Source organism: Lepidochelys kempii, chromosome 2 (genome assembly GCF_965140285.1).
Source record: "Lepidochelys kempii isolate rLepKem1 chromosome 2, rLepKem1.hap1, whole genome shotgun sequence".
Classification (NCBI taxonomy): domain Eukaryota; kingdom Metazoa; phylum Chordata; order Testudines; family Cheloniidae; genus Lepidochelys; species Lepidochelys kempii.
Window position 1 is genome coordinate 260,471,927 of NC_136381.1, and position 26,707 is coordinate 260,498,633.

The 26,707-nt window shown below is 42.9% G+C and overlaps 1 protein-coding gene across 1 annotated transcript in view; it reads left to right on the forward strand.

Annotated features, from left to right (window-relative positions):
- Positions 1–1,541: 1,541 nt before the first annotated feature.
- Positions 1,542–26,707, forward strand: part of GHRHR (growth hormone releasing hormone receptor) — a 43,630-nt gene continuing 18,464 nt past the window's right edge. The window contains exons 1-5 of the mRNA XM_073329681.2: positions 1,542–1,630; positions 2,414–2,483; positions 12,301–12,403; positions 13,027–13,134; positions 25,687–25,784. Of these exons, the coding sequence (XP_073185782.1) occupies positions 1,542–1,630; positions 2,414–2,483; positions 12,301–12,403; positions 13,027–13,134; positions 25,687–25,784 (468 nt within the window). The remainder of the gene's footprint in view (positions 1,631–2,413; positions 2,484–12,300; positions 12,404–13,026; positions 13,135–25,686; positions 25,785–26,707) is intronic.

Below are 26,707 nucleotides of genomic sequence, written 5' to 3' on the forward strand. Positions count from 1 at the left end.
TGACCAAACTCTGATGCTCAGAGCAAAGGGGGGAAAAAAAAAACACCCTAAAATGCAACCAATTGTGCATTGTGGGAAAAGTTCCTTCCTGACCCCTACAAATGATGGCTGAAGCCCTGAAGCATAAGATTCCATTCCAGTCATTGTTTTAATGCAGATTGGGGCACCATTGTGCTAGTCCATGCACAGCCTCATAGAACAACACAACTTCTGCCCCAAACAGCTTATACCCTAAGTGCCAGATGGTCTCCTGCCTTGCACATGGCTGCCCGACGCCCCCTTGTGCCAGTACACTGTACCACTGCGTCAGCACACGGGCAGTAGCAGGCTCCACAGAGCCGTTGTGTCCCCCCTCGGGCACGTGGGCAGGAAGGGATGGAAGGGTGCGGAGAGAACGTTGCGCAACGGTCTCCTCCATGCCCAGAGGCATGGCTGTTCAACCTACTGAGGAGTGCACGCTGCACAGGGATGGGCCCAGCACTGTTTACTCCCTTCCCTGGAGCAGCAGAGAAACCAGGAGACAGCCTGTGACTCACCAGGTCAGCGTCAGCTTCCTAGGCTTGCTCCCGGCGAGGGGCAGCTATGCACCAGTCCTCAGGGCGGATCACCGTCTGGCTAGCCATAAGGTGCAAGGGTGGTACAGTGAGGAATAGCACAGGCGTGGTGAGAGGAGAGGGAGCCGCGGTAGCACAGGGAGAGATGGTGGAGAGGTGATGATACAGCGGAAGGTGGTACCAGGGGAGGACCTGGCAGCACGTCCCCAAGTGGCTGACCACAGTCCTGCCTGAGTGCGCTCCTGGATGATGGAACTTTGCTAAGTAATGGCAATGGAGGGGGACATTTGCCCACTGGACGGTCACGCTAGTTGGTGGGGAGACTGAGGCAAAGGACTACAGCCAGATTTACTGTGGTATTCGTACTGTTGATTTCTTGTGGACATATTTTCCAAAATGAATGCCTTGTTTTCTTCCCTTCCCCATCCCCAGTAAAGTTTCCAGTTTTATCCAGACTCAGGGCTTGCGAGCAGGGAAGTATTTCTCTTAGGGCAGGGAGGGCATTTAGGTTTTTCTCAGGTTTCTGGGGGGTGAGGTCTTGAGCCAGTGCATTTTGTAAACTTAGAAAGGAACCCCTCAATATTAGAACCCGTCCCTTTTTGTTGGCAGAAGGGACCGCACAGATATGGCTCTAGGAGAAGCAGGAGATGCTGGTGGAGTGGAGGAGGCTGGGATTGGTGGTAACAGACAAGAGCAGACAGGTGGGAGAGGCAGAACTGTGAAGGGCACTGAGAGATGTTCATTTTCACCTCTGGCACATAATGAGATCTTTACCATCACAATCTTTACAGTCAACTTGCTTTGTCTGATGTCAGGCCTAACCTCACTTTAGCAGCCAATATCTCACAAACTGATAGCGTGAGTGGCTAGGGCTTGCTGAAGCAGCTCTCACAAAAAGTCGCAACTGAAATCTTTACAGAACTGAAGGGGCTGACTTCCACCTTCGGAGAAAGTCTGAGGAATATGCAGTTTTCTTCCGCTAGAAATATGATCTTTCCTTCATCTCTGCCATCTTCTACACAATCTGCCAGGTCTAGACACAACTTGGCAGACCGAATGCATGTGCAAAAGCAACAGTAAGCTGCTGATCACTGGTTCTGTAACAATGATTGGAAAGAAAATGTACTAGTTACTGATTTGGCACAGTGGGCAGCCTACTCAGGGGAGGGTCAGGAAAGGGAGAGCCGGGGTGGTGCATTCAAAACCAAGGTGCAGTGGTTGAGCTAGGAGGTGAAGTGGTAAGCTGTTCATGCCTGGGGTATTCTGATTCTTCTACTGTTCCTCTCAGGTAAAACCAATAAGCTCCAAGGCATGCACAGTGGGAGGAACAGTGTTGGGGGAGGGTTCTTTGAGAACTGCAAAATAATGTTTTGGACAAAAACTTATCAGGCTGGCTCTGATTTTATTTGAACCAGTCCACCTCTCCTTAATTACAAACAGCTGAAACGTCACATAAAACGTTGACAGTAGACTAGAATTCATATGAATAAAATGTCCATGCTGCAGAGAATCACAAAAAAGGCCAGTTAAGCTAAAGAGGGGAAGATGGACCAGGACTTTCAAAAGTGACTAATGACCACGGATGCTTCAATTTTGGGGTTTCCAACCTGAGACACCTTAAAGGGGGCTGATCTTCAGCAAGTGCTCAGCTCCCATCCTCTGGAAATTGGGGCCCTTTAAGGTATGTCAAGGCAGGCACTCAAATATTGGGGCAACCAAAATCAATAGCCACTTTTGAAAACCTTGACCAATGTTTTTTGTAAGGTATGCATTAAATACACAGACAGATGAATACTCACACCACATAGATGCATACATACTCACAGTGGGTATATGAATATATGATTACCTGCTTCCAGGGTGATCAATGAAATGGTGCAGCGGGCCTTGGATCGAATCGACGGGGCTATGACACCTGGACCAAATGAAGTACATTCTAAGGTACTATGTGAATTAACCCTGTAAGTACTGGCATATTGCAGACTTCCCAAATGGATACTTGGCAAAATGCACTCTGATGAAGTAGGTATTCACCCACGAAAGCTTATGGTCCAATACGTCTGTTAGTCTATAAGGTGCCACAAGACTCTTTGCCTTAATTAATATTGTATCTCTCTGTAGAGAGAGGGTGAAAGAGCATGTAAGATGGTGCACTGTGACATCAAGGATTTATTTGGCATGGGATTGGGGTGACTGCACTGCTCATGAGTGGTATTTACAGGAGTTTCAAGGACTATAAGGAAGCAACGTAAAATATCAGAAAGCTGGTAAATCTCCCTGTTCTAATTTACTATTGGAAATGCTCTAATTAGTGAAAATACTGCATTTATTTAGTTCCACATATTTATTTAGTTATTTGAGGTAATCAGCAAATGTTAATGGCTGCTTATAGGTAAGGTGTGTATCTTATAGCAGCAGTGTGGCCTAGTGGCTCGAAAGCTGGACTGGGCCTCAGAAGACCCGATTTCTCTTCCTGGTTCTGCCATTGGCCTGCTGGGTGACTTTGGCAAACCACATCACTGCCCTGTGCCTCAGGTTCCCCATCTGTAAAATGAAGATAATATTTACTGCCTTTGTAAAGTCCTGTGAGGTCTATGCCTGAAAAGCTCTCTCTCTATATAACAATGCCTGTGCTTTTCCTTCCCTGACACTTTCCATTATGAGACCTTGTTTTTAGTTTCTTGCAACTTTGCCAGACTGTAACCATTTGGGCTGAAATTTTCCATGCTCTGCATCTGCCTCAGGCTGAGTAGTTCTGGAAAATGCCAGTTCAGTAATGTTTGATAATAAGATTAGAAAAAAATATGTTGTTTTGCCGATGTTAAAAAATGTACAAATATTTGGTTGAGAAGCTCTGGGGCCTGCATGGTTTGGCACAGGAACTTAAAATTTGGCCAGAAGGTTGCTTTGCTTTCAGGGTTGTGCCTTTGTTGTCTCCACGAAAATTTGCACAAATTACACCAAGATATAAGCCTCCGAGAAAAAATTCTCAGTTCACACATGCTAGCCAAGGGAGTTGGAGTTTGGCAGCTAAATTCTCCAAAGATTCCATCTGGACTGAGCATGCTCCATCCCCTCACAGCTCCTACATACCAATTGGGATGTATATGTGCCACCCACACAGAGCAACTAAGCATGCTCCAGCCCAGGGCTGCATGGACTGAACCGGGCTTTCCCTGCTTCTGGGCTGCCGGTGGCTGTTGTAGCATCAGGCACCAGATCCGAGAACAGGGAGACTAGCTGTCCTGTGCTCTCAGTGCTCCTCATCTGGGAAGCTGGAGGGGAAGGAGGAGTGACAGATGGGAGCAGGGAAGGGGGAAGATATTTGGGGCAGGGGGAGAGGGACTGGGGAATGGGAAGGACAGTGGCAGGAGCTGGGGGAGCAGGAAAAGCACAGGATGAGTAGGGGAAGGGGCAGGAGTTGGATGAGGAGAAGGGGACAGGCAGAAGCTGTGGGGACAGTAACAGAGGCCAACTTGATTCATGCATTTCCTATCTTGTGAGTGCTTGATTTTGGAACCTTAATGTTCTTTTCATACAGATTTTGGGGATGTAATATATAGATACACTCACATGCAAGATTTCATGTATATACACACCGCGGGGTCAGAAGTTTGCCTTCAGATGCATGCACAATGTGCATTCAAACAGCAGGAGTTGTGCATATGTGCAGAATTTGGCCACACATTTAAAAAATGTAATATTATGTGTTTATGTACCCACCTACCCAGGCACACTGTTTGAAACAGGAATAAGATGCACATTTGTTAGAATGAATGAATATTAACCATCGCCATGTTTAGAGGGTTTGTCTCATACATATTTGGTTGCGTTAAATGCAGCATGGTCAATGGTAATAGATCTCTTAATACCTAGTAAAATCCTATTGTACTACAGAGGCAGAAAGAGGGGTCTCTCTCCAGAAGGGAGTGAAAGTTACCATAATCTCAGGGATGCTCACAGAGTCTATCCTTTGCTATCTCAGAACATACTGCAAGGTCAGAAAAGTGGAAAGCATGTCATTCACAGCCTCGTCAATCACAGCCGAGAGAGTTGTTAATATTTAGTTTCCTCCTCATTTTACTGTTACGTCACTCCTGGGCAAAAAGATAAATGCTTCAGATCAGCAACTGATAGGAGAGGGGGAAGAGGAAAGGAAGGTAAAAGGTGCTCATGGAGGCTGAGGAAGTGGAGTATGACACCACTTGCTTCGGAACATGAATCCCTGTGCTTTGTACCATTGTGCCTTTTACTCCCTGAGTCTTGCAGCTTTTGTAAGTAACTGTGTTAAACAGGTTTTCCATCATTGTTTTCCCTAAGCGGTCAGTTTAACATTGGAGCAGATGGTCAGATATGGGTCGTTTCATTGCATGAGCATCTTTTTCTTTATTTGACTTTGCTTCATATTAAACTGTGGAAGATGCTATGAAAGATGCAAACTGCAGCAGAAGGAACACATGCATAAGCTGTAGGAGCTGTGTGCCCTTGCATTTCACTGCTTTGTTACTGCGCTTTCATTATTACGGCACTTCCATGGAAGAGAAACAGCATCGTTAACAGCAGGTTACTTTATACGTAAGTGCTAAAAGAGAGGATGACAAATGCAAAGGGGAAGGGAATCAAGAAGATACTATAAAGGCTATGGATTTAGATATTGTTGGTTAGCCTTTGACATACACAGCATTAGTAGAAGTTGTCATTTCACCTGCTTCTTTGATAACATTTAAGATAAATTAGAATGTGAACTGTGTAGACAATAACGGGAACAAGAACAAAGTCATGGAATCAACGGTGCTGGAGCTGCATGTGCCAGGGTTCGATTTGGCTCCATAAGTTCATCGATGTAAAAAGAAACTACCTATCATGCTGACCTTTTGCTTCAGCCAGTTGCTCATGAGCCAGGTTACATGGTTGTACATGAGAAGAGTGGCGCTTTGTGCGATTGTTTACTTAAATTATGGTGTAGTTTAATTCATGTTACGGTTGAATCCTTTCATTTCTTTTGAGCAGCGTTTCTCAGTCTTTTAAGGTTGGTGACCCCTTATGTCAAGTCCAAAAAATGTGCGACTTCCTCACAAGTAAGAATGAAAAATGTATCAATTATAACAATAAACCTATATAATGTGTGTGTGTGTTATGAGAGGGTGAAAGAGAAAACTTGATCTTGAAGGGCAAATGCGTGCAGGGAATGAGGAGTGAGATTTTCTTTGCTTTAGATGGTAATAAAACTTTCAATGCCTTTCATGACCCTGGGGTGGGGGTTGTAACCCACGCTTTGAGAAACACAGTATTGTTTTGTGTGGGCGGCACGGGATCTTCTTTTTGCGTGTGGAAAGAGAAACAACACTATGACGTGGAATGATTGGGAACATAAACTTTATCTGTCTACACTTGTAGTTCTCTCTGCCTGCACCATATAACAAACTCTGCTTTGCAGCAGCACTCTATGTGGAGTGCAGAACCGTTCCTCATGAACAGGGAATCTGAATCTAGTCCTTAGTGGTTAACCATACTCAGCGTTGAAGGACATCAGAAAGTTCTGGGTGTTACAGTGCTTTCTTCTGAGCTAGATTCTGCCACTGTTACTCAAGTTGAGTAGCACCATACTTCACAAAGAGTCACAAAGGGCCAACTCACAGAATAAGATGCTACTCAGGGTGTGTAAGGGTGGCAGAGTCAGGCTCTTACTGAACGTTAGGATATCCTTATTATTATAACTGACACTAGCTAAGAAAAGGCTGTTTTAACTTAGCTGGAAAAACAACCACCCATTCTCAGCCATCAGAATATCTGAATGGTTTGGGGTAACTTTTCAGCGTGGTTTTAAATACAGTACTTACAATATTGAAAACGCCTCTAAATTTTGTAAACTTAAGTTTTTTTACATTTTGTATTAGTTGTTTGTATGCTATTTATTGTAGTACAGTGTAAAAAAGAATGCAGAGACTGTGCAATGCTGAAATCCATGAGAGAAAACAACGGCAGATCACAAGAAAAACAAAATTCAAATAAATGGAGCACAAGGTACAATAAAACCACACAAAATAATTGGAATAACACACATTCTAATCCCAGAGTGTCAAGTATTTGGTTGCTCTCCTGGGCCAGATCCTGCATTCATTACTCACCTGAGTATTGATTTCACATGACTAGAGGTTGCAAGAGTAGCTTGATTTTCAGAGGGGCTGTGGAACCCACACTTCCAGTTGACTTGGTTACTCAATAGCTCAGGAAACAAGCTCTAAATTTAGAATATAGCCTAATTTACTTTTTTATTTCAGACAGCTTAATTTTACAACATCAGCAAGATTAATGGTTTATTTACTTCTTCTTGCAGGAAAATAATCAGAAATATTAATCACGATCTCTATACAACATATCAAAACATGTCTGATTGTTTTGTTTTGTTCCCACTGTACTGTGCCCTAGGGGGGAAATATGATTGATCTCATAGAAAAGAATATTGGAAAATCTTTTCTCCTCTCCATTGTAAGTGGGGCTTCCAGCTTCCTTAAATATACCAATATCAAAAGAGAAACAATCTTAGACCTGATCACTACATACCTGCCACGGCTGTGTTTATTTTCTATCCCCACTCCTGCCATATTTGCTCTTTCTCTTTCTGACTAATCAAAAAATCCTGCTTTTTCTTCTCGGATAGATTCTGCTACCCTTCTTCAGGTTCAGTAGTGCTATTCCTCATGAGTAGACCTATTGATTTCAGTGGAACCAACCATGGAGTAATGTCCTGCCCACTGTGTGAAAATGGCATCAGAATTTGGTCCTTTGATGCTAAAAGCTCCCTGCTCCTGCGTGGATTCCTGAAATGTACCAGCAATATTGGCTCTCATCCCCTAACACCCCAAATCAGCTCTGCATAAACATCATGCTCAGAAGCTGAAGTCTTGACTTTGTATGAATGAACTTGTCCTTTCCAACATGGGAGGGAAGACTCAGTCTGGGACAGGTTCTGCTTAAATCAATATTCATTTGTAACAAGGAGAAATAGTTCTTATACTTTTTAATTGGAAAATGATTTGACATTACCAGGATATTTTTATTCTCTATGTATTCCAAACTGTCTTTATTCTTTGACGGTGATTAACCAGTGGCCTTTGTTGTATCTGATGTGAGTGAAAGACCATTAGAGTTCCAATGTCACAGTGAAGGCATTGTGTAGATATATTTAATAACCATTTTAATATGCTAAAGTCCTTGGCCAAAATTTTCATAAGTACCTAGTGATTTTGGATGGCCAATTTGAAATACTTTCATGGGTCATTTTACAGATAACAGCTGTGTAGCAGTTTCTGAAAATCAGGCCCCAGTATGATGCTCAAGTTGGGCCCACAAAAACGGAGTCCCCAGAATCACTAAAAGTCACTTTAAAAACACTAGGCCAGGAGGCTGTAATCAGACCTGGTTTGGATGCCGTATTTTCTGACACAACTCTAAAACCTCAGCAGCTGGGGCAACTTCAAGATTTCTAGCCCTGAGTGGGCACAAATTGTGTGCAAGATATAATGGGGACTAAGGATCTGCTGCATTGTGCTAATGCACCTTCTTAGCTCATATTATATACACTGTGCTAATGCAGCTGTGTGGGAAAAGACTGTGTGTGTTGACTCTGAGAGGTGCTGAGAGCCTCCTGTGAGACGTCAAGCGCTCCCCGCTTCCCGAAATAGTAAGTTCATGAAATGGTACCTACAAAGCTTCTGATCCTGAGTCCCTTAGTCATGCAGGCAATCTCAGCCCATGAGTTATTCCACAGAGTTTAGTGGGACTATTTGTTCTGTGCCACATGAGCAATCATTCCAGGATCAGACTCCATGATCACAAAATAGGATGCAAGGTGAGATGAGAGATCCTTGCTAGATATGGGCCCAAGACTTAAAGTTCAGATCAGGGTCCAAATGCTCTCAACATTTAGGAGTGTTCTGATTGTGGATTTTGATTGGAGCATTATAGTAATAGAAGGTGGCTATGAGTATGGCTCTATCTCCCAGTCCTGTGCCAAGTTGGTATAAATTCTCACCTATTCGTCCAACCATCCACTGCCTTGGCAGAAGACAACAAAAATTGAATATTCAGTCGCTTCCATAACCCGCATTCAGCTTGTGTTAGTGTAATGCCAACAGACCCCGATCGTCAGGATCAAACTGGGGACCTCTGGAGCTAAGTGCAGGAGCCTCTACCGCATAAGCTAAAATCCAACTGGCTGTTAGCGAAGGCTGTAGAGCAAACTCAATCTCTCTCTCGAAGTGGTCTTGGTGTCACTAGATGGGACAGAACACCACCCCCAGAAGGTGCGTGGGTTACATACTTCCCCAAGCTGAGGAATAATGTCCCGAGTTTCAGAGACTTCCCAGGTGAAATCCTGGATGAGCCCCCACTTGTAACAGAACAAGGAGTAATGGTCTCAATGGTGGCCTGAGATGGGACAGAACACCACACCTACAAGGTATGTGGGTTACATTAGCACAGCCAGCGGTGTAAAAACACCAGCAAATGAATCTACCATAATCACACGCGCTTACCGCCAGAGGAAGGAAGTGCTATGACATGCCATGAATACGGATAAGGGAAGGGCTAACAGTTCAGAGAGGGAACAGGTAGCTTTTCAGCTCAGGAGCGTGCATGTATAGAAATCAGGAATCTGGAAAATTAGCTTGGAAGGGGCAGCAGTGTTGAATGCCAACATTACTTTCTGGCTGGCTACATGGTATTGTATGTGTCTTTCAGTCAGGGTTCTCAGTCTTGGCTCGTCCAGACTGAGGGAACAGCCGAATCTTACACCCACACTTTGGACTGGTGCAAATGACTGCACAAGGCAGTGGAGAATCCGGTTCTCTAATCACTAGATTCTAGTAATTCACAGTAAATGGAAGTAAAGACGTACCTTGCACTCCTCTCCCACCATATACGTATCCAGGGTTGCTCAGATACTATGGGTGAAGTCTAAGAAAATAGCTACATAGGATGCAGTAGACCGATGGATACATGGACACATACTAAAACACAGAGTGAAATTGCTCCATTTGCTTGAGTTTTCTATCCATTGTAACAAATGTTAAGGCTGAGAACCTACAATTCTGATTAAAGTCAGAGGAAGTTGCAAGTGCTCATGAACAAGGCCATGATCAAGGAGAAGCCAGAACTTTTAAATCATCCCCAGTAAATGAAGCATACATGTTTAACTCAGGGGCATGTGGTAAAAGTTCTCACGACTTTGGAGACTAAACAAAAAAAAAAACCTAACGTTTTCTTGAGTCTGTGAAAAAGTCAAACATTTGTTTGTTCTCACCTTCAATATTTCAGTGGACTTCCAAGGCCATTTTCACATGCAGACACCAGTTACCTTTTTCCAGGAGAAGTTCTATTCACTGTGCAAGTGGGTAAATCTGAACCGTGCTGAGATCTTTCTGGACACAGTTCACTAAACCAATAGCGTTCTATAAACTATCCATTCATTAAAAGATATGCCTGGTTCTCATGCTGGGAACCTATTTCCTTCTAGGTTTCAATACACAAGGACCAAATCATGGCCCTTCAGCACAGATGACTTTCATTACTGATTAAGGAACACAGCAAAGGAAGGACACAATATAAGCCTGCATGAGAAATTAAAAAGAGACTGTGTGTAGTGTGGGACCGACTCTTTCCCAGACACCTTGAATTGACCCAAGGGAGCTTCTCTCTAGCAGACAACAAGGAAAACTCCATACATTTAAAGGTGCAGGACACAGAAAACAGTATCCGAATATCTCCACTACATTTGTATATTCACATACACCTCAGTTTCACTGGTCAGTTTCCAAGTCCTGAAGTCAAAACAGCCATGGCTGTGTATGGAATTCCATGGCATGGAATCCTGGATCTAATCTCTTTTTTCCCCTTACACATGGGACCTAATCCTGCTCCCATTAAAAGCAATGGCAACATATTCAGTGTCTTCATTAGGAACAGGAACAGAGCCTCAGATGGTAAACTAATAAGCAATCGGTTCAAAAGGTCGGTATATCAGCTCAATATAAGGATGTTAATATGAATGGAGAACACTGGCTTATTAAAACCACTACGTTCTGCCCTCTGAATGACCTGAAAGCAAGATATTTATTTCCAAAACTCGCTGAATATTTATCCTTCCTGTGTGAAAATGAGCTGAGTCGAATTTAATCAGCCACCTGCTCAGTGGGTAGATTTCATCCTGTTTTGATCCTTTTTTTTTTTTTTTTAAAAGAATGCATTGATAGGTAACACTTCTTCCCTGACTGGTAAGGACAGGGTGGAGGCAGCGTGGAGGAGTCAGCAACATGCGTTGAAATGCAAGAGTTGTCCGGCTGGTGCAGAGAAAGATGGTGCTAGGTGATCAAGGGGTACGCTGCTGCTCCTTCAAAGAGGAGTCATGTGCACTGCTGGCTATCATCCGCAGCACGCAGTAAAGCTGGGTGGGAAACGGTTTTCCCTTCCTGTGAACAAGACTGAGATTTCAGAATAGTTTCTGTTCAGCAGTGGGATGAAACCGAGACCTTTTGACATTTATTGTTTTGAGAAAAAACAGAGAGGAAAAAAAGGGGTGTTATATCCTAGAATATCCAGTAGCTCAGTGGTTATGGCGCTTGCCTGGTATATAAGAGGTAGGTTCACATCTGTGCTGTACTTTATTCGGAACAGGAACTTTACTTCTCATCACCCAGGTCAGTGTCCTAGGCTAATGGGTATTCTACAGAGGAGTTCTCTCTGACTACAGATTCTGTCCAGGACATCAGAAACCTCTCCTGGCCACAGGGATGCTGAAACAATTTCTATAGTGGGAGTGCTGAGAGCCACTGAACCTAATGGTAAATCCTCTATATAATGGAAACCACTTCAAGCCAGGGGGTGCTGCAGCACTCCCTGCCCCTCACACCCTTAGTTCCTGCACCTATGCCTGGCCAAAAGTTAGTTGAAACTGACTCTTTCCTACAAAAAGTTTTGGTTTTGACAATTTGGCATTTTCTCACCCCCCCCCAGATAAATAAATAAAATGGTTGAATAATCCCACTTGGCTCTCGCACAATGTACTTGCCAACTGGCTGGGTGCCTTGGAAAATCCAGTAGATTATGCCCGCTTGTAGCCATTGTGCTCTGGTCGTACCCAACTTACCGGACCTCTTCGCAGGTTGAGGTCAGAATCCTGATTTGGTGTAGCAAGGGGGAGAAGTGGGGAAGCCTCTGTGCACATTTCTCCCCCGCACCAGAGCACACAAGCAGCAAAGGGTAGGATCTGTCCATCCAAACGTATGTTTGTGAGAGCTTCAAAGCACAGAGGATTATATCCTGCCCATAACATCATTCGAGCAGGAGAAGGGCAAACAGAATGAGAAGGCAACAGAGCAGCTCCCTTTGGAGTCAGTGGCAGGAGATGCTTGTTAGACACAAATCTTGTAGAGGGCAAATCGTATGGTTGATGCTTCAGTGATGAAAAACCTTCCGAGTCAATCTTTATCTGGGCACAGAGTCTCAGCTATGAAGTTTCTGGAGCTATGCCAGTTGACACCAGCAAAGGATTTCTCCTTTGGTGTAATCAGCATAGCGCCACTGGCTTCAACAGAGCTCTACTTATTTACGCCAGCTGAGGATCTGGGCCTATATAGTTGGGGTTACATGATGGAGTGGTGCTGCCACGGGGCAGAACCCTGTGAAATTTTCATTCCTAAACCGCAAGTCAGGGCTAAGCACCCTCACGGCAGCTTTCTCGTTGCAGGTGGTTGGGCACATCCATCCAGAATGTGACTTTTTAGCTGAGCTGAAGAAAAATGAGAATGAATGTCTGAGGGGCGCTGAAAATCATGGAAATGAAACTGCAGGTACTGCGTGTGGAGCTCAAAAGGGCTGCGGGTTGGACAGTGAAGTTCAAAATTGCCAGGGCTGTTGAGAAGCGGTTCAGAGAAATGAGTGAGTGAATCCTCACCACTCGGTTCTAGACCTGAACTCAGATCCTTGGATTCCTTCCACGGGCTCCCCATCACCCAGTGCATCAAGTGCAAATGATTTGGTCTTTCATTCAGTGGCCCACCTCACTTTCCCCTGGTCTACCCTCACTGTTCAGTTCTTGCATCACATTCTGCCACCCACTGGTCCTTTCATTTCCTTCTCCCGCTCCTGATTCTGTGCCTTTGCCACACTGCCCTGTAGGCATGGAAGTGTTTCCCAGCCTGAGTGAACTGCGCCACCTCCCTCTCCTCGTTCCGTTCCCTCCCCAAAGCCTACGCTTTCTGTGCTGCCTGCAAGAAGTGAGCTAGAAAAAAATAAATGAATGGGACCAGCAAGTTGGACACATACCATAATGTGAGCTTGCTGCAGTAATGTGCCTCCTTCTTTACCCCCTCCTCATGCCGACACACTCTCGCGTATTGCATCATGTCTAAAATTTGACTTTTCATGTGGAAATATAAATATGCTTTAAAATGTGTTTTCCCTTCCCTGGCAGGTTGCAGGAAAACGTGGGACAGGCTACTGTGTTGGTCAAATGCAGAAGCTGGTGAGACTCTCACACTGCCCTGCCCGAAAGTCCTCTTTCACTTCCTCAAGGAGCCAGGTGAGGGACCCGCTTTATCTATTTATTTTAACTGTGCATGTGACCATTGTGCTCATGAAAGTGAGGGACCGAGAAAGTGGCTTACATGCGAGTGAGCCATGCTGCGCTAAGCAGAGTTGCCACTAGGTTGATTTCAACAGGAGCTGAAGGTGATCTGCAGCTGATATGAGGTCTTGCACATCTCCCATGATGGGGCCTGGTCCTGTAGTCCATACTTAGGGCCTGAGCTGAAGAACACTGACGTCAGTGGAAAGATCCCCATTGGCTTTAACAGGCTTTGGGATCAGCCCATTGTGTAAACACTCCTGTTGAGTTCATCCACAGTGCTGGCTGAGTCAGGATTTCAGCACAGGATCATGAGAGCGTCAAGCTATGATAAAGCGTGAGATGAGATGAAAGGATGAGGCACAAGTGATGTGGTTGTTCCTCAGGGCCAAGGGTTGAGATGAGAAGCAGAACTGTGTCATTAAAATGGCATATGCACTGGGCCAAACACAACACTGATGACAACAGGCACAACCCAGGGGAAGTCAAAGGCACTTACTCCAGAGATGACTTTGTCCCTGTAACTCACTACAAACAAACATGTGGGAGAGGAGGGGGAAAATGATCTTTCAGGAAAGATCTAGATTTGGCATTTTCAAAAAGGAAAAAGTAATCTGCAAAGCTCAAACTCCTGCCTCCCTGGCAGCGCCTGACACGTTAGTTATAAACGAAGGATAAGGCAAATCCCTTTCATCTGCAGTTTCATTTCCTGCTCTGGGAGTCTTAGGTTTATCCTTGATCCATCTCATAAAGCTTTCTGCTGAAAGCCCCTTAATAACCAGCAGGACAAGCCCGTTGCACCAGAGAAATCAGCTACTAATATCCAAAAGATGTTAACACCAAGGAGGGAATGGGTGCAAAGTGGTACAAGGGGGGGGGGTGTGGTGTTGGGGGGGAGATTGAATATAATTAGGAGGTCAGAAAGAGCAAATATATAACACAAAGGCTTCAGGAAGAAGGAGTATTCATGCTTGGACACAACTACAAGATTGGTCATTTCTGACTGAGAGGAAAAACCCAAATACAACTAGAAAAGGAGTACTTGTGGCACCTTAGAGACTAACCAATTTATTTGAGCATAAGCTTTCGTGAGCTACAGCTCACTTCATCGGATGCATACCGTGGGAATACAGACTAAGAAAGCTTATGCTCAAATAAATTGGTTAGTCTCTAAGGTGCCACAAGTCCTCCTTTTCTTTTTGCGAATACAGACTAACACGGCTGTTACTCTGAAACCAAATACAACTAAAATCCTTGTCTGTACAGCCTGAGTGATATTTTATAGAATTACCTCAAAAGCAACAAGAACTTTTGTTTGCTAGTACCTGAAGATGCACCTCGAACCCTAAAAGAAAAGCAGTGACTCAACATGAACCCCAAGAGAATAACGGGGCAAAGCCATTGACTAGACTGTGCAGCTACACTGGTGCAAAACGTCAAGCCCAAATGAAGTGATTTTGGTTGCCCTGATAAAAGAGCCCTGAAGTATAATCGAAATGCATCAATCTCATCACTTGTGTAGCAATATTTTATAGAGCCACCTGCAAAACAATTACTTTTTTTCCATTTGATTTATTATCACATTGAAATGGCCCCAAAGAATTAATTTTTCTAATTGTATTCAGTCCCCTCTCCCTCAAACACCTTGCACCAAAGAATTAATTTTTTTAATGATATTCAATCCCTTCCCTCCTCCTCCACTCTCTCTCTCTCTCTCTCTCTCTCTCTCTCTCTCTCTCACACACACACACACACACCATGCACCTCTTGCACCCACTCCCTCCTTGGTGTTAACATTTTTTTGGATATTAGTAGCTGGGTTTTTTGGTGTGACTGGTTTTTAAGGGGTTTTCAGCCAAAGGCTTTATGAGATGGATAAAAGTTAAAAATCTTATATACAAATCTACAGTGGATAGTGCCCTGAAAACCGTAACTTCTCGCACATGTTCCTGCCCCCACCGCACCACTCAAACATTTTGCTTTTGTCTAAACCAGAGGAAGCGGTTGCGTGGAATACAGATCATAGCACAATGTTTAAAAGATACACTAGCCCAACCTTTAAACAATAGTGATAGCTCCTTTTGAAAGCATTGCCTAAAGGGGTTGCCTCGCATACAAAAAAGCTCAACCAAACAAAAACTCTAAAGTCTTCTCATCAGTTTACAAAGATGGGCCATAGGCCTCTTCATAGGCTCAACACCTGTAAATTGCAAAGAAAGTTTTTGATCCCAGTGTACAGTGAAAAAAATAAAAATTTAAAAGACAAAAGCCATAGCTTTGTGACTGCATGAAAGACAGAGGTACAGACTGTAGCCTCTGACATCCTTATCTGAAGAAACAGCCCCATCCCACACCTCCTCCTCCTTCTTTCCTGACATTTTTTTTTTATCTACAGCTGCCATGTGCATCTACTAAACAGGCTGTTTTTAATCACATCAACTAAAGCTTTAAAAATAAACATCCATAAACTTTTAAAAGTTTAACATGAAGAACAGGGCATGGGGAGAAGAGAGCTGGCCTGCCTTTTAGGGGAGCATTGATACAGGACTGAAATATTGTTTTAGTAAAACAATTTTGTAGCCACACTTTGCTAGTTGGTTAGTCTCTAAGGTGCCACAAGTACTCCTTTTCTTTTTGCGAATACAGACTAACACGGCTGTTACTCTGAAACCTAGTTGTCATGCTTTACCATGAACAAGCATTTGTAATACAAAAGATTTCCCCAACTTCTTGAGGCATTATTTCTCCCATAATTGTGACAATTTTTCCAATCCCTTTTCACCGGGCTATCAGAAATAGCAAATAAATCAGATTCTCAAAATTGTTGGTGGATGACATACTTGGACATTGACAGGGTCCTAGAGAATTATTTTTTTCTGTTCTTAGTTAACACTTTACATTTTACTTTTACACAAGCTGTAACCCTGGATACTTTACAGCATTGAATAGTAGAATACAGATGAACAACCTGAGAAAGTGCTGAAAACAGAGGCCTTGTGGTGGACTCAAGCCCTAATGTAATGGGACTAGGGAAGAAGTTAAAAGGCATAGCTGAACAGGAAGAGGGTATTATTTAAAGAGTAGATTTGAGGAAGCGGGGGGAAGGGGGGGACTTTTAAAAGTTTCTGATAGTTTATTTTTAAAGCATTATTTAATGTGATTAAAACACTATGTTTAGCAGAAGCATACAGAGACGATGGCAGTTTTAGATTAAAAAGAAGCCAGGAAAGGAGGAGGAAGGAGTTTGGGGTGGGGGATGTTTCTTCAGATACCAGTGCCATAGGCTACAGCCTTTATCTCTGTCCTTCATACAGTCACGAAGCTATAGCTTTTGTCTTTTATTTATTTATTTTTTTACTGTACACTGGAATCAAAAACTTCCTTTGCAGTTTACAAGTGTTAAGCCTATTAAGAGGCCTATGTCCCATCTTTGTAAACTGGCTTTAGAGAAGTTTCAGAGTAGCAGCCATGTTAGTCTGTATCCGTAAAAAGAAAAGGAGTACTTGTGGCACCTTATAACAAATTTATTAGAGCATAATAAAATTTGCTTTGAGCAGGGGGTTGGACTAGATGACCTTCTGGGGTCCCTTCCAACCCTGATATTCTATGATTCTATAAGCTTTCGTGAGCTACAGCTCACTTCATCGGATGCATGCAGTGGAAAATACAGTGGGGAGATTTTATATACACAGAGAACATGAACCAATGGGTGTCACCATACAGACTGTAACAAGAGTGATCAGGAAAGGTGAGCTATTACCAGCAGGAGAGCGGGGGGACAGGGGACGGGACTTTCATAGTGATAATCAAGGTGGGCCATTTCCAGCACTTTACAAGAACAGTGGAAGGGAAATAAACAAGGGGAAATAGTTTTACTTTGTGTAATGTCACATCCACTCCCAGTCTTTATTCAAGCCTAAGTTAATTGTATCCAGTTTGCAAATTAATTCCAATTTAGCAGTCTCTCCTTGGAGTCTGTTTTTAAAGTTTTTTTATTTGTTAGTCTCTAAGGTGCCACAAGAACTCCTTTTCTTCTTGTGAATACAGACTAACATGGCTGCTACTCTGAAACCACTTTTAGGTAGGTAATCAAGTGACCAAAGAGATTGAGTGTTCGCCGACTGGTTTTTGAATGTTATAATTCTTGACGTCTGATTTGTGTCCATTTATTTTTTTATGTAGAGACTGTCCTGTTTGGCCAATGTACGTGGCAGAGGGGCATTGCTGGCACATGATGGCATATATCATATTGGTAGATGCGCAGGTGAACGAGCCTCTGATAGTGTGGCTGATGTGTCCCCTGAATCGATATGTGGACACAGTTGGCAACAGGCTTTGTTGCAAGGATAGGTTCCTGGGTTAGTGTTTTTGTTGTGTGGTGTGTGGTTGCTGGTGAGTATTTGCTTCAGGTTGGGTTCATGTCTGTAAGCGAGGACTGGCCTGTCTCCCAAGATCTGTGAGAGTGTTGGGTCATTCTTCAGGATAGATTGTAGATCCTTGATGATGCGCTGGAGAGGTTTTAGTTGGGGGGCTGAAGGTGATGGCTAGTGGTGTTCTGTTATTTTCTTTGTTTGGCCTGTCCTGTAGTAGGTAACTTCTGGGTACTCTTCTGGCTTTGTCAATCTGTTTCTTCCCTTCAGCAGGTGGGTATTGTAGTTGTAAGAACGCTTAATAGAGATCTTGTAGGTGTTTGTCTCTGTCTGAGGGGTTGGAGCAAATGCGGTTGTATCATAGAGCTTGGCTGTAGACGATGGATCGTGTGGTGTGGTCTGGATGAAAGCTGGAGGCATGTAGGTAAGTATAGCGGTCAGTAGGTTTCCGGTATAATGTGCTGTTTATGTGACCATTGTTTATTAGCACTGTAGTGTCCAGGAAGTGGATCTCTTGTGTGGACAGGTCCAGGCTGAGGTTGATGTTGGGATGGAAATTGTTGAAATCATGGTGGAATTCCTCAAGGGCTTCTTTTCCATGGGTCCAGATGATGAAGATGTCATCAGTGTAGCGCAAGTAGAGTAGGGGCATTAGGGGATGAGAGCTGAGGAAGCGTTGTTCTAAGTCAGCCATAAAAATGTTGGCATACTGTGGGGCCATGTGGGTACCCATAGCAGTGCCGCTGATTTGAAGGTATACATTGCCCCCAAATGTGAAATAGTTATGGGTGAGGACAAAGTCACAAAGTTTAGCCACCAGGTTTGCCGTAACATTATCGGGGATACTGTTCCTGACGGCTTGTAGTCCATTTTTGTGTGGAATCTTGGTGTAGAGGGCTTCTACATCCATAGTGGCCAGGATGGTGTTTTCAGGAAGATCACCGATGGATTGTAGTTTCCTCAGGAAGTCAGTGGTGTCTCGAAGATAGCTGGGAGTGCTGGTAGCGTAGGGCCTGAAGAGGGAGTCTACATAGCCAGACAATCCTGCTGTCAGGGTGCCAATGCCTGAGATGATGGGGCATCCAGGGTTTCCAGGTTTATGGATCTTGGGTAGCAGATAGAATACCCCTAGTCGGGGTTCTAGGGGTGTGTCTGTGCGGATTTGTTCTTGTGCTTTTTCAGGGAGTTTCTTGAGCAGATGGTGTAGTTTTTTTTGGTAACCCTCAGTGGGATCAGAGGGTAATGGCTTGTAAAAAGTGGTGTTGGAGAGCTGTCTAGCAGCCTCTTGTTCATATTCCGACCTATTCATGATGACGACAGCACCTCCTTTGTCAGCCTTTAGAGAAACTTTAGAGAAGTTTTTGTTTGGTTGGGCTTTTTTGTATGCGAAGCAATGCATGTAGGCAAATCTTTCAAAACAAACTGTTGTGTACTTTTGGCTACAGAGCTCACTTATATACGCCAGCTGTGTTCATCATAAAATACTTTAATGCTCTGCCAGGCATGGTTAAGGTTAGTTTAAATAAGATATTTTACACCACATAGTGGTTGAACAGATAATAGAGTTAACATTCCATTACATCTCCCCCTTTAAGTTCTACATTCCTACCATTTACAATATTTATACCCTCACACTGTCTTTAAAGTTCATTACTTATCAGCCTGTGGCACGTCTCTGAAAAATACTTTTTTTCTAATTATGTGACCCAAATGTGTGTCAACTTGGTATTCTGGCTGTCCATTAGTTGTAATGACTGGCAGTGGTTGGTTTGGAATCTCTAAGTTGTCTTCTTTGTGAGCCACTTTGGCCATCTGTAGAGTTTACTCTGTTGATTGTTCTTTCTGAGGAACAAACTGTAGCTGGCAACAGTTTCTGTTGAACTCTCCACTGTTAGTATCGATTGTTAGGGGGCTTATTCCTTCACCCACTTACTTTCCTGGTCCTTCTCGCATGAACAGAGAGCAACAATACCCGAAGTCCAAAGGTGCAAACAATTCAATGTTTATTGGGGTGAACTTCCAGCAAGCATGATTCCAGTTTCCTTCCTTAGTATCCTCCTTCCCAGCTCTGACACCACAGAGCCTTACACCTGTGTCCCTGTTCCTATACCTGCCCTTAGCCAAACATTATTCCAATTTCCTTACCCCCATTCCCTGTTCCCATTTCCCCTCTTTAGCAAAACATGATTCCAATTTCCTTACCCCCATTCCCTGGTCCCATTTCCCCCTTTAGCAAAACATGATTTCAATTTCTGCAACCCCATTCCCTGTTCCCATCTCCCCCACCCACACACCCATCTCCTCCCACCCACGCCCACTCACTTCCTCATTGACTACAGATTATATAGTAAAACTTGAGTTCTGCTTAGTTATACCTTAAGCAATCATTTTCCTGAAATTTAACTAACCAATCCTAACATATTGTAACATGATTATGTAACCAATTATATCCCACCACCTTAATTAGTTTACACCCAGCAAAATTAATTATACAGCAGACAGGAACAATCACAGAACCAGACAGAGATTATATAGACAAACAATAGCAAAGTGGGAACTATAATGACAAAACAATACAGAAGTGAGGATTTCACATCCCAGCTATTGATAAGTGAGTTCTTGCCAGACAGGATGCTATCAAACTAAGTTTCCTTTTACATTTTCTAGGCACTTCCCTTTCTCTGGAGGTGATAGGCACTATCAGGACAGGATTCTATTCCTAACAGCCCAATAGCATCTTATTTCAATGTGACTAGTTTGGAATGTGAGGATGTGACCGGTCGCTTCCCAGTTTATAGCTGCCTCTGTTGCTTAGCTAAAGGCCTTAGCCTAAGAACAGGGCCCCAGACTGTCACAGTAATAGAAGGCCCTTACACCGGCAGACAGTGATTTTGATTCTCTTTTGTACCTCTATAACTAGCCAAGTGATAAGAATACACCTAAATTCTTAAAGTACAGGCCTTTGCAGACAGGCCTGAATATCTATATCCTAACATGGATCACATATGATCTGGGTGCTAAATTCTTTTTCTTTATGACAGCTGGAGTTGTCTGTTCTTTTCCTCCATCCAGTCTGACACGAAAGTGGTCACCAGGTTCTAGACATGGCAGTTGTCCAATTGAGTGATAGTATTTTTAAAAGTGTTCATAAGCTCTTTTTAACCTTTTTATCCAATTTGGCTACTCTCTTCATGTCTGGCCACTTTGGAGACAGATTCCTCTCACAAGTTAGAACAGTAGTTCCGAGTTGTCGTCCCATCAGGTGTTGTGCTAGACTATATCCAGTTGCTGCTACTGGTGTTGATCTGTAACTCAGAAGAGTGAGGAATGGATCTTCCTGCTTTGGGATTTTCTTGGCTGTCTGTACAGCTCTCTCACCCTCTCCATTCATTTGTGGGTAATGTGGGCTGCTACTAATATGGTTAAAATCGTATTTAGTTCAAAATGACTTAAATTCTGCTGCAGCAAGTTATGGTCCATTGCCCGTTCCTAGTTGTTCTGGAATACTGAAGTGAGCAAAAGTGCACTTCATTTTTCTTGATAACATTGCAACATGTTATGTCTTTCAAGTACATTATTTCTAATAACTGGAAAAATAGTTCACAATGACCAGGCAATGCTGTCCTCTGAATGTACGTAAATCTACAGCTAGTCTCTTCCCAAGTCTCTCTGTTGGAGATGTTGTTAAAGATTCTTTATGTTGTGTTGGGCTGCTAGTTCTGCAACATTCACATGCAGCAACTTTATCGTTTATGTCCTTTCTGATGCCCTGCCACCACATTGACTGGTTGTCCATTCACAGAGTTTAGTTAATCCTTGATGTCCTTCATGGATGAGGTTTAGAAATTCTCCTCTCATTTAATCTGGAATTATGATGTAATTGCCTTTAATCACGAGTCCATTTGACTTGCTTAACACACCACAAAGCTGTCTCATGTTACCTCCTTAGTGTCCTTTAAATACTTGGGCCAGCTGCCTCAATGTAACTTAGACCTTCCTGAAGTTGCTTGTCTGTCAAGGTTGCTTTTTGTAGCTGGAGTAGCCTCTTTTATGACACTGGTCCACAGCATTCACATCAGCTGTTATATCATCCTTGAGCTCACGGGTAGCCGAGTGCAATGCTGAGCTCTATGACAGAGTGCCTGCTACTACTAGATTTTCCCAGGAACATACCTAGCAATTGAGTTAAATCACATAACCCTTAGCAATAGATGTTGGCATTTCAGTGGTGCTTGATCCAGGACTTTTCAGTTGATCAGGGTTATAAGTAGTTTAAGGTCTGTTATCCATGTAAACGAATCCAGTCCACACAGATATCTGTAAAAGTTCTCACATGCCCATAGGCTTGTCAGGCACTCCTTTTCAATCTATGCATATCGATTTTCTGCTTCTGTAAGCATGTGAGAACAAAATGCAACTGGCTTCCACTCTCAGCCAGGTTGTAGCAACAATGCACCACCTAGGCCATAGCTGCTTGTATCTGCACTGACCATTGTGGGTTGGTTCACATGCTCGTACTTGAGAACTGGAGTCGTTGAGATAATTTCTTTTACCTTATCAAAGGCAATTTCTGGGTTTGGCCCCCATAGGCAAGATGTGTTGGACATTAACAGTTCAGACAGTGGTTTGTTGCTGTTGAAAGGTCTTGTAGATATTGACCAAGGTAATTTACCATTCCCAGTATACGTCTCGGTTCTTGTACATTTGTTGGTGCATGCCATTCTCGAATTGCTTTTACTTTCTCAGGGCTAGGACTGATTCCATCTTCGTTTATTGTCCATCCCCAAAACTGGATTTGGGGTACACAGAAAATGCACTTTTCCTTGTTTAGTTGTGGTTCAGAATGACTGGTTAAGCTTAGGACTTTGTTGAGGGTTTTGTACTGTTCTTCCACCAAAGATCCATCTATCAGAATATTGGCCATGAAGACTACAGCTCCATTTGTGTTCATTCACAGTTCTGCCATCTTTCTTTGGAAAATTTCAGGTGCACTATTAATCCAAAAAGGTGATCTTCATAAGCAAAATCTCCCAAAAGATGTGATAAATGTAGTTAGTTTAGCACTTTCTTTGGCTAAAGGAATTTGGCAGAATCCACTCAAGGCATCCGACTTAGAGAATACTGTATATCCTTTCACTTTGGGGAGAAAGTCATCCAGTGTTGGAAGGATATATTTTTCTCTCACAACTGCTTCATTAAATCTTTTAAGATCCACACAGATTCGTATTTTTACATTTTTCTTTATAAATGGTACCATTTGGGCACACCATACTGCTGGCTCAGAGATTTTCTTGATTATGCCAATACACTCCATTCTCTTTAACTCAGTTTCCACTTTATGAAATAATGGGTTAAGGGTCCTGGGAGGTGTATGTACACTATATGGCTTAGCATTGTCTGTTAATGTTATTTGTACTGGATCTCCTTTCTAAAGTCCAGTATCAACAAATATTACATTGAGTTCTTCCACCTTTCTCACTAGGCCCATCATGGCTGCCATGCTGCAGCTGAGAAGGCTTTTGTTCTGTGGTCCTTTGATCACATACACTCTGCATGCATAGCTTTTGTCGTTGAAAATTGTTTCTGTGGTGAACTAGCTCATGCAGTTCAAAATCCCTCCAGGTGCTCTGTCAGGTGACATCAGCTTTGGGCAATGTTGAAGGTGATTGTAAGTTCCTTCTGAGATAACTGTGATGCTAACTCCTAAGTCAATTTTAAAGCTAATAGTCTTGCCATGGATATACAATTTCATTCTCCAGGCAGGCGTTTTGTCATCAAAAGTGATAGATTCCAGAACCAATGGCTCTTGATTATCTGTAATATGAGTGAACTCCCTGACTGATTTGGTTCAGCAAACAGCTGCAAAATGTCCATATTTAATGCCTTTAGTACCTGTGCACCTCTGGCTACACATACATCATCTCTCAGGATATGACTTTTTCACATCTTGTATATGTAGGATGGAATTTGTCCCTCTTAGCCTAGGAGTTCTCTCTCCTTGCCTCCGGGGTTTTATGATATTGCCTTTTAACATTCAAGTGTCTGTGTATAGTTTCTAACCTAGTTTCAGATTTTTCATGTTCATCAGGAAAGCCTATACTTTTAAAATTTTATTTTTTATTGTAAAGCCTCTCTGTAAATGATGGAAATTTTATACTGTCCCCTGGAATCTAAAACTTTGTTCACCCTTTTCAAATGATATACACGAGAAATGTATTTACATATTTTTGTTTGGTTGGGGATGTTTTTCCAGACTGGACAATTCAATGACGCAAAACTTTGCCAGACTTGAGATGTAACAAAGGCCTGACTCTTGGTTGCAGAATGATCGGTATTTAATTATGGAAATAATTTAGCCATTTCCTATTCTTGGCCTCTCTAGAGTGTAATGTAGAGATTCAATGTAAAAACATGCTTACGTTATTGTTAAAAGGCTGGGATAATATTGCTTTAAAACACTTTTTTTCAAATATCATATGATTTAATTTTAATCCTACAATTAAAAAATTCTTTCGCTGAAGATACTGCAAAAGATGGCTGTCTTAGAATAAAAGGAGGAGAGGGCATGGAGGCATGGTTCTTCACATAACAGTGACAGAGGGTACAATCTTTATTTCTCTCTTTCACACAGTTACAAAGCTATAACTTGTCTTTTTAAACTTTTTTCTTTACTGTAAATCTCCTCTATAAAGTAGGAGAATATTATCCTAGCCCTCCAAATCTTCACACTTTAGAAATGATATCCCCTAAACTGATGCTAAAATGAGTTAAATTAAGTAGTGTTGTATTAATTTAGATGGAATCCGGTGTTAACATAACCCTGTCACTGTCCAACATTAAACAGTTTTAAACAAAATTTGGGGTTTGGTATACAGAGGCCCCAGCATGCTTTGTACCATGGCAAACACACCATTAAAAATCCTTAACACTTTGTATTAAAGATACAGAAAATAAGGGAAAACAGTTAAAGCATTTGAAATATAAAATAGTGAATAATATTTTCATTTTAACAACATCCCCTGTTCTCTTTCCCTTTAGCTGGAGAGAGCTTTTAGAAGGAAAAGGCTGTTGTCTGACAGACTTTTACATGGCATTAAAGATGATAATAACTGTAATTTTTTGGGAAAAGAGAAAAAGTTAGTTGAGATCAGAGGCAACGTGTGCGGGGGAGGGGGGCACAATTTGCTGCTTGGCGTCTACTGAGCATGCTCCCATGGACTAAGCATGCTTAGTAACATCTGCTGAAGCCGCTGTCCTCACTCTGCCCCTCCCCTATGGGCAGGTGTGGGTCGTCTCTGGTTGAGATGGGCTGAAGCTGGCATTGCTGTTGTTGTTAAAGTCCGATCACGTTTTCTAGAAGACAAAACAAGACAAACACACATAAGAGGGGGAGAGGAAAGAACAGCAAAATAGAAAATGCTGCTTCTGTGTCTGGCTTTGCTTTTCCCTTGCAACCTCACTGTTGGAGAAACATGGGCAGAGCACCTGGTCTGATCAGCCACTCCAAGATCTGGCAAAATTGTACCAGCATGGACTGGTTAGGACATTGCTTTTATTCACCTCTTTCTGGTCACAGACTTGCAGCGGTGTTGCAAAAGATACAGTCTTGAGTTGGCCGGTTAAGCCAGACTCTGATTAGACAGAAGGAAAATGGAGAGGGTTAGGAGAGATGGGGAAGGAAAAACATACATGAGGGAGAGGGATGGGAGGAGAAAGACGAAGTCTCTCATCACAGGTGCTGTTTGGGATTCAGCCTGAGCTGATGGAAGTGGTGGCGTCTTCAGGGTCCCTCTCTCTGGACCAATCAGGTCAGGACATATTTTAGGAAGAAGGTCCAGGGAACCTCACAAGCTGTACCTCTTCCTAGAACTGCTCCCATGTGTTTTTCTGTAGCAGGAATGTAAGTCCTTCCTACCCACTGAGGATTGTTGCCCCTGCCCATTCTGAAGCTCCTTATTTAGCAAACTACCTGCTACTGACCCTTTCTGTTTTGCCATGGAACGAATGTATTAATATTATTTACCTGTATTACTGTAGTGCCCAGGAGCCCTAGTCATGGACCAGGACTCCTTTGCGCTCGGCGCTGTACAAATACAGAACAAAAGGGTAATCCCTGCCCCTGTGGGATTTCTTGCAGGCTTGGTAAGAAGAAACTGTACAGTGAATGGCTGGTCTGATCCATTTCCCTCCTATCACATTGCCTGCCCAGTGAACGATGAGATTCCAGTTCAGGAAGTAAGTCTATCTGAACCAATACCATTCAGAAATGTGCTGATGCTAGTCATATACCTTTCTATTTCAGAAGTTGGGGATGAAAACTTGGTTGAAGCAGCACCATTCTCACTAAGTATAAAATGCCATTGTATTTTTACTCTGCCCACTTGCTCGGTGAAATTATTAATGACATTTATTATACAGGTGAAGAGAGCACTCATTTAAACACCTAATAGATCTAGAGAGCTGTGTCCGAAAAAATATAGGTCCAGATCTTCTGGTGTGGTAAATTCGTGTAACTCCGTTGAATGACACGGAAATACACCAGGTGAAGATCTGGTCCAAAATGTTTGCAAAACTGGGATTAATACTTCAGTTATATTCAATGATCAGTCTGAGCTGTCGGCAGCATTGCTGCCCTGCTGCCGGTAGCAAACATGCCCTTTTTTCACCAGAATTTCAGACTCAAGGCAAATTGAATCAGTTAACCAGAAGATGCTGCATTTCTGCTCCTCATCTAGTTTGAAGAAAGCAAATCATGTAAAGAAAAAAATAAGCACCCATAACAAAGCAAAAGGAATTCTGGGCTTAAGAAAAATACCATGCTCAGATTCTGGTCTCTATTACATAGGTGTAAATCCATTGACTTCAACAGAGTTACTCTGGATTTACACCTGTGTAATTTAGATTAGTATTTGGCACGTTTTGTCAGTTTGATTCCCAAAACCATTGTCACTTCAATCTTGTGTGCACAGAAAATGTTTCCCATTTTAACTACACCTTGTGCTTACCTATAAATGTGCTTCTGCTTGTGTAGCTATTTTTGCACAGGAAGGGGAATAAGTGCTACTGGTATAAGGCACCTTAATAACAGTATCATTGCATCCACCCTAGGCCAGGTCTGGCAGAAGGCCCCTCGTGTAGATAGTTACACCAGGAAAGCT